At 48.2% G+C, this 12411-nt stretch overlaps 1 protein-coding gene across 6 annotated transcripts in view; it reads right to left on the bottom strand.

Annotated features, from left to right (window-relative positions):
- The window catches only part of LPP (LIM domain containing preferred translocation partner in lipoma), a 294937-nt gene that overhangs the window by 14546 nt on the left and 267980 nt on the right, over positions 1-12411 (bottom strand). For all 6 annotated transcript variants that reach the window (XM_060274249.1, XM_060274252.1, XM_060274253.1 and 3 more), the window contains exon 9: positions 820-998. In XM_060274249.1, coding sequence (XP_060130232.1) covers positions 820-998 — 179 coding nt within the window. The remainder of the gene's footprint in view (positions 1-819; positions 999-12411) is intronic.

Raw genomic sequence — 12411 nt, 5'->3', positions numbered from 1 at the left:
CCGCTGTAGCGGTTCCTATTTATCTACTTGCATTTTGACGTGCTTTCGAACTGCTAGGTTGGCAGGAGCTGGGACCAAGCAACGGGAGCTCACCCCGTCACAGGGATTTGAACCGCCGACCTTCTGATCAGCAAGCCCTAGGCTCAGTGGTTTAACCACAGCGCCACCTGGGTCGCAACAAAATAAAAAAATTCATTCCAGCAGCACCTTAAAGGTAAAGGTAAAGGGACCCCTGGCAATTAGGTCCAGTCGCAGATGACTCTGGGGTTGCGGTGCTCATCTCACTTTATTGGCCGAGGGAGCTGGCGTACAGCTTCCGGGTCATGTGGCCAGCATGACTAAGCCACTTCTGGCGAACCAGAGCAGCACACGGAAACACCGTTTACCTTCCCGCCGGAGCGGTACCTATTTATCTACTTGCACTTTGACGTGCTTTCGAACTGCTAGGTGGGCAGGAGCTGGGACTGAGCAACGGGAGCTCACCCCGCTGCAGGGATTAGAACCGCCGACCTTCTATCGGCAAGCCCTAAGTTTGTCATAGGTATGAGCTTTCGCGTACATGCACACTTCTTCAGATACACTGAAACAGAAGTCACCAGACACTTATATATAGTGAGAGGGTGGGTCTCTAAGGTGCTACTGGAAGGAATTTTTACATTTTGTTTTGACTATGGCAGACCAACACGGCTACCTACCTGTAAGATAATACAGTCCCTCCCACGTCTAGCCTGCAAAAGGCCTAAACACCAACCCAAGCGCAAACCTCTCCTGCTTCTCTTCCCCGAGCACTGCAAAAGAGGCAAAGAGAAGCGCCGCCACCTGTGGAAATCCTCAATGCAGTGGATGTTTCCGCCAGCGTCCACAGTGAAGGGAATCCCATCCAGGCTGCGCTGGCAGATCACGCAGGTGAAGCAGTGAGGGTGGTAGGCCTTGCCGGTGGCTCTCAGAATCCGCTCCATAATGGGCTTGGCACAGACGCTGCACTGCTCCAGGGTGCTCTGCGGAGAGAAAAGGCAGCCGGAGACCGTCAGTCGCGCCAAGCCTGCAAATCTCCCCAGGCCCCTCGCTTCTAGAAGTGGCAGTGGCATGGCATGCCCTCTTTTCTTTACTTGTTGCATTTACTTCCCGCTTCTCCCCGAAAGAGCTCAAGGGGGCATGCAGAGTTACCCCTCTTTTATCTGCACAACAACCCTGTGAGGTAGGCTAGGCTGAGAGGAAGGGGCTGGCTATGCCCAGGGAGCTTCATGTTTCAGAAGAAATGCGGACCCTGGTTTCCCAGTTTCTAGTCTGGCACTCTAACCACTACGCCACACTGCCTTCTCCTGGCAATCTTGAAATCGTTGCCTGCAAGGACAATGTGGCTGCTTTTACAGGTTTGAAAGGTGTCTTGGTTTTTAATTTCAAGGTTTTCTTTTCCCCAGACACATGTAGCGTGTGTTGCACACACCCACGATGGTAACAGCCGCTTTGCATTGCGGTGCCAGCCTCTTGCAATGTGGCCATTCCATTTTAATCAGACACAGGACACTGAGCTCCTCTCTCCGGTGGACAGGGGAGGCTGTCGAGATGCACATGGCCAACCACGCTTGACCATCCGACACGATGGGCCTCTGCAACTGGTGACTGGCCAAGCTGAACCAATCCGTTCATTGTGGCCTGTCGAGGACTAGAAAACTGAGCACTCCCGCATGCCACCATTTCTCCATTGCCAGGCGGGGAGTTTGTCTGGTTCCAGATGGCAGTCATGTACAGCTGGCAAAGCTGCACTGGGCTTGAGGAATCACCCAACTTGTGCAGTCCTGATTTAAGCTTAACAGCACATCTCCTGCTTGGACTACTGCAACATGCTCTACGGGACCGCCTCTCCTGGTATGCCCCGCGGAGGACCTTAAGGTCCACAAATAATAATATTCTGGAGATCCCGAGTCATAAGATGGCTAGATTGGCCTCTACTAGAGCCAGGGCCTTTTCAGTACTGGCCCCAACCTGGTGGAACGCTCTTTCCCAGGAGACCAGGGCCCTGCGGGATTTGTCATCTTTCCGCAGGGCCTGCAAGACAGAGCTGTTCCGCCTGGCCTTTGGGTTAGACTCAGCCTGACCCCTGTGTTTTTCTCCCTCATGGCTTGGATTTATGGACTAATTGAAATGAGGCTGCACTTTAAATTTTAATACTGTATTTTAATCTGTATTTTAATTAATTGTTTTTATGTTTTATTGTGGTTCTGTTGGTGTCAGCCGCCCTGAGCCCGGTTTTTGACTGGGGAGGGCGGGGTATAAATAAAAATTTATTATTATTATTATTACGTGGGGCTACCTTTGAAGGTGACCCAGAAACCGCAACTAATCCAGAATGCGGCAGCTAGACTGGTGGCTGGGAGTGGCCGCCGATACCTGACTATCAAACCTTTATTAGGCATTTTACAAATAGAACCGCGAGAAAAAAGAGTCACATACAAAAGTATTTAAAATGCCTACAAGGCCGCCGATACCACATAACACCGGTCCTGAGATATCTGCATTGGCTCCCAATACGTTTCCGAGCACAGTTCAAAGTGTTGGTGCTGACCTTTAAAGCCCTAAACGGCCTTGGCCCAGTAGACCTGAAGGAGCGTCTCCACCCCCATCGTTCAGCCCAGACACTGAGGTCCAGCTCCAAGGGCCAGCATGACAAAGCCGCTTCTGGCGAACCAGAGCAGCGCACGGAAATGCCGTTTACCTTCCCACTGTAGCAGTACCTATTTATCTATTTGCACTTTGACGTGCTTTCGAACTGCTAGGTTGGCAGGAGCTGGGACCGAGCAACGGGAGCTCACCCTGTCGCGGGGATTCGAACCGCCGACCTTCCGATCGGCAAGCCCTAGGCTCTGTGGTTTAACCCACAGCGCCACCCGCGTCCCAAAAATAGATTCAAATAAATGCAATTTACCCTTTTGACTTTATTGCCCAGTCCTCTGCTGTCCTTGCACCCAGCTCTGGATCTACAGCAGTCTCTGTTTTTATTCTGTTGTTCCCCTCCTCTTTCTAGGGAGGCGAATCGCCCTTGCTGTGGAATTTGCTTTGCTCCCACCAGGATGACAGGATAGACAAATTAATCCCTCCATGATGTAAATGTGTTCTGATGGCAAGCCTTCCTGAGCGTCAAGCTGTGATCTAACGTCTTAACAGCTGTACGCACAGCTCAGGGCAAGCGGTTGCTAGCTTCCTGCTCGGCCTCCATGGCACGTAGCTGCCGCACCTCTGTGTCAAACGCTCTTTGCCTTCCTGGGGGCTCACGCAAGGCCAGGAGATTAAGATGCCCCGACCTCAAGTCCAGGGCCGAGAGGGAGCTGGCTGGGGTCCCTTTGGAGAGAGGGAAAGGCAACTCTGCACATGCTCAAAATGATGAGGAGGATACTGGGAAACTGTAAGGCGGGCAGAGGGTTCAAAACTTACTGGGAAATGATATACAGTGAATTGAAAAAGATGTTCAAAATAAAGTTTGTGGGAAAAACCAGCAGCTTTTCTTTTGGGAATCATAGGGACAGAACTACCTAAATTGTATAGAAATGTATTATTATATGCTATTACAGCAGTAAGAATGCTAATTGCCCCAAAGTGGAAAGAAGAAGAAGAAGAAGTCCCAGCAAAGGAAGAATGGATACAAAACCTTACGGAATATTCAGAAACTTACCGGAAGAATAAGAAATCAAGATAACCAACTTTTTTTTTTTAATAAAGGAATGGAAATGGTTCATTGAATATTTACAGATAAATTGCAAGCAGATAAAAACATTGGCAGGGTTATTGTAATAACCTGAAGTTTTATAAGAGTATATATTTAAAGTAGGTTAAGTGAGCAAATTAAATGAATTTGGATATGCAGAAGATATTTAAAAATAAATTTAAGGAACTGCAGAAAGAGGGGGAAGGAAGTCAAACTTTCAAATGTAAAATTGATTGTAAAACTAAGGGAATGTATAAACATGAAAAGTATAAATAAAAACTTTTTTTTAAAAAAAGAAATGATTAAGGATCTGGAAACCAAGCCTTATGAGGAGCGCTTGATGGAACTGGGTATGTTTAGCCTGGAAAAGAGGAGACTGAGAGGAGATAAGAGAGCCATCTTCAAATATCTGAAGGGCTGTCCCATGGAAGAGAGAGCATGTTTTCTCCTGCTCTGGAGGGTAGGACTCGAACCCATGGCTTCAAGTTACAAGAAAGGAGATTCTGACTCAACCTGAGGAAGAACTTTCTGACAGTAAAAGCCGTTCAACAGCGGAACAGACTCCCACAAAAGGTGGTTGTGGGCTCTCCTTTGCTGGGGGTGTTTAAGCGATGTCTGGATGGCCATCTGCCAGGAATTCTATACTTGTGATTCCTGGGTTGGACTAGATGACCCTTGGTGCCCCTTCCAACTCCACCTTTCTATGCTTCTTTGGAAACAGGTGCCGGCATTGCAGCCCTGGGCCTGTTCCACGGGGTGGGGCGCATCAGAGTCGAAGAGATGACCCTTGGGTCCCCTGTCCACTCCTGCAGTTACCAGACACACGTTCCAGACCTCAAACTAAGATATTTCTGTTGTTAGGCTTTGTTTTGAAAAGTACACCAAGGCCCCCGAAGCCAGAAACAGTCTATAAAACTGTGCTCCGGCTAATCATCCGGCTTCTGGAAACATGTGCGGTCGTCCTAAGATTTAAACTCCAGTTACCCCTCACCGCAAACCGGTTCCCAAAGTGCCTCTGGGCAGTTGGGGAAGTTTGGCTATTTCTGCACCTCTTCACGGTGGAAAAAAATGAGGCAGCCAAGCCAGATTTTGGCAATGTGCGGGGGACAGGCAGCCGGGGAGGTGGCTAGCGAGAGTCAGCCTGCAGGCTTGCACAGGCTTCTGGCGCTGGGCTTTTTCGATCTCTGGAGGGCAGGCAAGATCATCGGGGAATGGAGAAGCTCTCCAGAAAAGCCACCCAGGGCTGAGCACACCACTCGAAGGAAAATGACTCTAGGGGGAAACTGACGAGGAGGAGGAATGCCTGCAGGCAACAATTGAAGCCTTGTAGAATCATAAAATTGTCGAGTTGGAAGGGGACTACAGGGGTCATTTAGTCCAACCCCCTGCAAATCAAGAATCTTTTGCCCAAACTAGAACCCACGGCCCTGGGATTAAGGGTCTCGCGCTCTACCAGACGAGATATCCCAGGACTACAACAGCCGTTTCAGTCTCTTAACTTTCTGTCCGTTTCAAAACTATTGCAAATGTTCCTCGGGTTTTTGTTCCGTTTTATCTTTTCCGTTTTGTTTGTTTTTAAACTATCAGGTGGGGTGTAAATCTTCCGATGCAGGTGAAATAAATAAATAAATAGATAAAAAGCACTTGCCGGGAAATGGGTAGTTATTAGCCAGCCGGCAAGAGTGGCTCTGCAAGGCAGGGCTGAGCTTGGGAACCATTTCAACTCCAACCGTAAAAGAAAATAAAAATAACAGGACTAAGGAGAATGGAAACTCTCTCTCTCTCTCTCTCTCTCTCCTGCCTCTGCCTGGTATATTAAATGCTATAGGCTCTACATGCAATTATGGGGGGAAATGGCAGGAAATTGACCCATTTGGGCCAAAGCGTCCCTGTCATGCTTCACGCTTTCTCGTTCCACGGCCCATTTGGGGGATGAGCAATTTCTTTCCGGGGCAAAAGAAGATCTATCAGCAGCTGGTGTGTCTTCGCACAAAAGCGGCACTCAGAAACCCTCTCAGGTTCTCGCTTCATTTTCCTCTTTGTGTTGCTCAATAAAATTATAGCCGATGGCCATAAATATGTGGTTACGACACTGCCTCTTTGCAGCCCGCTTCCCTCCCTACAAAACATTACAATAATGATGGCTGCATCCACAGCAGCAGTGTGTCTGGATCTAGGGGAGGAATAGTCCCGCTCTGCTCTGCCTTGCTCAGGCCTCACATGGAGTCCTATATTCTGTTCTGGGCAGCCCATTTTAAGAAGGGCACGGAAAAGCTGGAAGGGCAACCAAGATGATCAAGGGGAATGAGACTTTGTGCTGGCCATCAAACAATGGCATTTACCACCTGCCTTGCCTTCAGAACAGGGTTGAGTCTGTGTCTTTTGATGAGCTGAGTTGGAAGATTATGAGTCATGGGGATTTGGAGTGTGGTGTGTGTGTGTGTGTTAATTCAACAATGCTTAGTTTGTCTTTTGGTGGCTGGTTTGTTAACGTTGTGAGTAATCTTTCATGGAGCATGAGTTCTGCAATGCTTTCTGAATCTTATAATATGACCTTCGTTGCGGTTGTGCTGTTTAGCTTATATCGTTGATTCCTTTGTTTGCTAATTGCGTTTTATTAGTTGCAGTTGTTTTACTGATGTAATTGTTTTACTGATGATTAGTTAAGTATTCTATATGATTTATACTGTATTTGTGATCTTCTATTATTTTATTATTTATTGACTGTAAGCCGCTTTGTGACTCATGTGAGTGAAAAGTGGCATAGACGTATAAGAAAGGAGATTCTGACTAAACATCAGGAAGGACTTTCTGACGGCAAGAGCTGTTCGACAGAGTAACAGACTCCCTCAGAAGATGGCGGACTCTCCTTCCTTTGAGGTTCTTAAGCAGAGATTGGGTGGCCATCTGTCTCGGATGCTTTAGCTGAGATTCCTGCATTGCCAGGGGTCCCTTCCATCCCTACAATTCTATGATTCTATGAATTGTTCCCAGCTGCAAAATCTCCCCTTGATAAAAGGCCACTCCGCACAGAATCCTATGAGAAACCTACATGTGCCTAGAAGCCTGAAAGTGCTTGTGGCAGCCGCTGGTTTTGAGAGCTGCTACAGGCACCAATGGAACTCCTTCCCCAGAAACCCACTCAGGACCATTACTGAATTACCTATGGCTTCCTATTTCAGCAAGAGAGAGGTACAGATTAGTTACAGCAGTTCCTCTTTCTATTGCAATTTCTTTGATCCTCTGTCTCCTTGCTGCAAGAAGTCATATGCTGCTGGAGGATAAGTGAGTGACAATGCGGAGAAGGTTGGAAGGACGCTCTCTCTGGGTGACTGTAGCAGCTGCTGCAGTCAATATCTGTTACGTTCACCCAGAGGCTTTGGGGGACAACTTGAAGCATCACTGATGGGCTCACGTGTGGGCTGACCCCAAAGTCCACCAACCAGTTATGCGCAGAGATTTGAAGTATTTTGCAGTTAAATCTGAGATAGATGCTATGTGAATCCTTTTCAGTTGTGAAGGGTCAAGAGAGTCGGCTGCCACCAAAATGAAGAAATGACAGCATTGATGCTAAAAACAAGGGGGTTACGAACATAAGAAGGGCCTGCTGGATCAGGCCAATGACACGTCTCGTCTGACATCCTGTTCTGGAAACCAGCTTGTGGGAAACCAGCAAGCGTGATCTGAGCACAAGAGAAACTCTCCCCTCCTGTGGTCTCCAGCAACTGGGATTCAGAAGAGGAGGAGGAGGAGGAGGAGGAGGAGGAGGAAGAAGAAGAAGAAGAAGAAGAAGAAGAAGAAGAAGAAGAAGAAGAAGAAGAAGAAGAAGAAGAGGAGGAGGAGGAGGAGGAGGAGGAGGAGGAGTTTGGATTTGATATCCCGCTTTTTCACTACCCTAAGGAGTCTCAAAGCGGCTCACAATCTCCTTTCCCTTCCTTCCCCACAACAAACACTCTGTTCGGTGAGTGAGGCTGAGAGACTTTAGAGAAGTGTGACTAGCCCAAGGTCACCCAGCAGCTGCAGGTGGAGGAGCAGGGAAGTGAACCCGGTTCACCAGATTACGAGTCCACCGCTCTTAACCACTACACCATGCTGGCTCCAACTATGGAGGTTGAAAGCAGCCATCCTAGCTAGTAGCCATCAACAGCTCCAAGATTTTGTCTAATTCTTTTAAAGCCATCCAGGTTATTGGCATCCCCTGCCTCCTGTGGGAGTGAGTTCCACAGTTTAACTACATCAGCGGGACAGAAAAGGGGGTCCTGTCGCCTGGGTAGCCCAGGACCTCAGACACACTGCCCGGGCTTGCACGCCAAGCAGCGGTTGTTGGCCTTCACCCCCGGAGGCGCATTCCATTGTGTCTCGAGACAGATGGATGCCAACAAACAGCCTGAAGAAGGACTGTTCTTTTATCTGTCCTGATTCTTCCAACACCCAGCTTCATTGGATGCCCGCTAGATCTATCCTTATGAGAGAATGAGAATTTTCTCCTACCCACATTCTTCCTGCCACACATCATTTTATAAACTTCTATCTTGATGCCTCTTACTCACTTTTCCCCTAGTCTAAAAGGTCCCAAATGCTGTTGTTGTTGTTTAGTCGTTTAGTCGTGTTCGACTCTTCGTGACCCCATGGACCACAGCACGCCAGGCACTCCTGTCTTGCACTGCCTTCCGCAGTTTGGTCAAACTCATGTTCGTAGCTTCAAGAACACTGTCCAACCATCTCGTCCTCTGTCGTCCCCTTCTCCTAGTGCCCTCAATCTTTCCCAACATCAGGGTCTTTTCCAGGGAGTCTTCTCTTATCATGAGGTGGCCAAAGTATTGGAGCCTCAGCTTCAGGATCTGTCCTTCCAGGGAACACTCAGGGCTGATTTCCTTCAGAATGGATAGGTTTGATCTTCTTGCAGTCCATGGGACTCTCAAGAGTCTCCTCCAGCATCATAATTCAAAAGCATCAGTTCTTCGGCGATCAGCCTTCTTTATGGTCCAGCTCTCACTTCCATACATCACTACTGGGAAAACCATAGCTTTAACTATACGGACCTTTGTCGGCAAGGTGATGTCTCTGCTTTTTAAGATGCTGTCTAGGTTTGTCATTGCTTTTCTCCCAAGAAGCAGGCGTCTTTTAATTTTGTGACTGCTGTCACCATCTGCAGTGATCAAGGAGCCCAAGAAAGTAAAATCTCTCACTGCCTCCATTTCTTCCCCTTCTATTTGCCAGGAGGTGATGGGACCAGTGGCCATGATATTGGTTTTTTTTGATGTTGAGCTTCAAATGCTGTAACCTTCCTTCATAAGGGGGTGGCTCCATCCCATGGATCAATTTGTTTGCCCTTTCCTGAACCCTTTCCAACTCTTCTTTCTCCTTTTTAAGGTGAGGCGACCAGAACTGTACTCAGTATTCCAAACACTGCTGCACCAAAGGTTTGCATGATCTGACCACTCCCAGATCATTCATGCAGCCTTACTGGAACACGCAGGCGGTGCGGGTTTATCCTGGAAGATTTCCCTGACCTCGTAATGGTTGTCCTTTTATCTCTGGACTCCCTTTCGCTAAAGACCCAAGAGCACCCAGTTTGTTACTGGGGGAAGGGCACAGAAGACCAGGGTTGGGCCGGGGGGCTGGGGGGGCTGGGATGACGCTTCTAATCCCTGAATCTCTGCACGCCTGAGATGGAGTTTTGTGTCTGGGAACAGCAGAGGGCCTTCGCTCCCTGAGAAAAACACAGCTCCAACAATGACAGCCAGATTAATTAAGCTCGTTAAAAGACCATAAAAACCCTCAGAGGTGGAAGCAAGCACAGTCTACGTTTGACTCTTTTATTATTATTAGCTGGGTGATAAAATCGCCAATTGCTGGTTATAAATTATAATGGCCAAAGCAGAAGTCGGTGGATGAATGCGGGGAAAAGAAGATCTCTTGCGAAAAGCCACCAGCGGCTCTCTCTCTCTCTCAGGGTCTTTGCTTCTGCATGAAACGAGAAGGTTCTGGTACCTGAATATTGAAGCTTTTGGAGGGACTTAGGAGAAACTCAATCCGCTTTACACTTACAAATGCAAGAACCCTCTTGGATCAGGCCAGCGACCTACCTAGTCCAGCATCCTCTTCTCGCAGTGGCCAACAAAACACCCCGAGGGGAAGCACACAATTTGAGCAGTAGGACCCAGGAACATAGAGTCATAGAGCTGGAAGGGACCCCGAGGGTCATCTAGCCCAACCCTCTGCAATGCAGGAATCTCAGCTAAAGCATCCCTTGACAGGCGGCCATCCAACCTCTGCTTGACAACCTCCAAGGGAGGAGAGTCCACCAGCTCTGCCAAGTGAGGGAGACTGTTGATCTGCAGCACAATTCGACACGTGCTTACTTGAAAGTAAGTGCCGTGTTTCCAGGCTTAGGGTTGCAAGCACAAATCTTGCATTTTGCACATTTTGGGCTTATTGTGGCTGGAGGCAGCCTGGTCACAGAAACGCAAGGACTTCAGCAGAGCCCGTTGGATCAGGCCAGCGGTTCATCTGGTCCAGCATCCTGTTCTCACAGGGGCTGAGCAGACGCCCCAAGGGGAAGCCAGAAATCAGGATTTGAACACAAGACCCCTCTCCCCTCCCGTGCTCTCCAGCAACTGAGATTCAGAAGCATCTGTGCCTTGAACTGTGGAGGCAGAGCAGGGCCATCCTGGCTAGGATCCAGTGACAGCCCAGTCCTCCATCAATATGTCTAATCCCTTTACGTACTTTTTAATGTTAGGTTAATGAGCTGATTAATTGTTAGTGGGCAGGAGAATGTGGGTACCTGGCTTTGAATGAAGCCCACCCCTTTCTCAGATCCGTAATACTTTTTGTGGGATGCCGCAAAACAACAACAAAACTCTCCATAGGATTCCAAGGGGCGTTGTACTGCCCATTCCACAATAAATGCACCAGTCTTGTTGAAACTGTTTCAGGCTCCTTAAAATTCCTTGATTGCTTCACCTCAAAATACTTGCAAAAAATAAACAAATCACTTTTGACGTTAAATTCCGGTGGAAAACCAACTTTGGATTTGAAGGCCAAAGCGTAAAATCACACACACACACAAACAAACACAAACACTGTGACATAATAGTTAGCGTGTCAGACTAGAACCCTGGGAGACCAGGGTTCAAATCCCCATTCAGCCCATTTCTGAAGCTCGCTGTGTGACCTTGGCTGTCAAACCAGGGGATGACAAGAAAGGAGATTCCGACTAAATATCAGGAAAAACTTTCTGACGGTGAGAGCCGTTTGACAGTGGAATGGTCTCCCTCGAAAGATGGTGGTCTCTCCTTCCATGGAGGTTTTTCAGCAGAGGTTGGACAGCCATCTGTCAGCGATCTTCTTCGCTGTGATTCCTGCATTGCATTGGGTTGGACTAGATGACCATTGGGTCCCTTCCACCTCTACAATTCTACGATTCTAGGAAATGGAAAAAGCAGCCTCAGAAGCAGCAAACGAGGCCGAGGAGAGTGAGGTGAGAGCCGCCTGCTTACTTTCCCTCGCTTCCAGGTATTTTCCTCCCCTGCTGAAAATCATCTCCCCCAAATACATTTCGCCATAGGGAGTGGGAGATATGAAGAGTCCTCCTTTCCCTGGTGGAGTGAAAAAGAGCTGGGGGAGAGATTTGGAGCAGGGGAAAGCACAAGGAGGGAAGGGTTAAGGATGCCGGATCACCACAACTGGACCACCACGGAGGATTTATTTGCCGGAAAAAGAGTTGGAAAGATAAACACACAGGCAAGTTTGAATGCATAGAGATAAGGGATACGATTGCAAGGCAGGATCAGCCTTTGGAGCAAAAGAACTGGAGGAAATTAAGTCCATGAATTTCCCTCTTTCCCCCCCTGACACCTGCAAGGTATTTCGAGGTGGGTGAGGAGGGAGGGGACCAGCAGAAGACTCTGGCGGGCTCAAGGGACCAGTTGGAGAAAATTATTGAGCATCAGACAGAAAGGTGGACCAATGAGCTCCTTCGGGATCTCGAAATTTACCCAAGAAAATAATGGAGCGCTTATTACTCCTGGGTTTGCGGCACCTCGTGAATTATTTAATCATTGTTCCTTTGCAGGAGGAGGAATATATTTATCTGCCCACTGGAGGGAGAGGAGAGAGAGAGAGAGAGAGAGAGAGAGAGAGAGAGAGAGAGAGAGAGAGAGAGAGAGAGAGAGAGAGAGAGAGAACACATACTGTTGGAATCTGTTTATATTAATCTTGAAAACACGATTACTATTATTTTACAAGATGAAGAAAGTGGGAAGAAGCAAGAAGGGTTTGGAAAAGTAAACACAGCCTATGAGAGGCACAGGAAGCTCTCTTATCTCTAGATTAGGATTGTCTACACTGACTGGCAGAAGCTCTCCAAGGCTTCAGGGAGGGAAATTCTCCCGCTCCTACCTGGGGATGACGCAGACTGAACTAGGGAACACAGTCATAGAGCTGTAGAGTTGGAAGGGATCCAAGGGTCATCTAGACCAACCCATGCAATGCAGGAATCTCAGCTAAAGCATCCATGGCAGATGACAATCCAACCTCTGCTTAAAAACCTCCAAGGAAGGAGAGTTCACCACCTCTCGAGCGAGTCCATTCTACTGTCGAACAGCTCTAACTGCCAGAAAGTTCTTTCTGATGTTGAATCAGAATCTCCTTCCTTGTAATTTGAAGCCACGGGTTCGAGTTCTACCCTCCAGAGCAGGAAA

The sequence above is a fragment of the Zootoca vivipara genome, chromosome 5 (assembly GCF_963506605.1).
Source record: "Zootoca vivipara chromosome 5, rZooViv1.1, whole genome shotgun sequence".
NCBI lineage: Eukaryota > Metazoa > Chordata > Lepidosauria > Squamata > Lacertidae > Zootoca > Zootoca vivipara.
The sequence above is the reverse complement of the archived record's forward strand: the minus strand, read 5'-3'. Positions and strand labels throughout refer to the sequence as shown.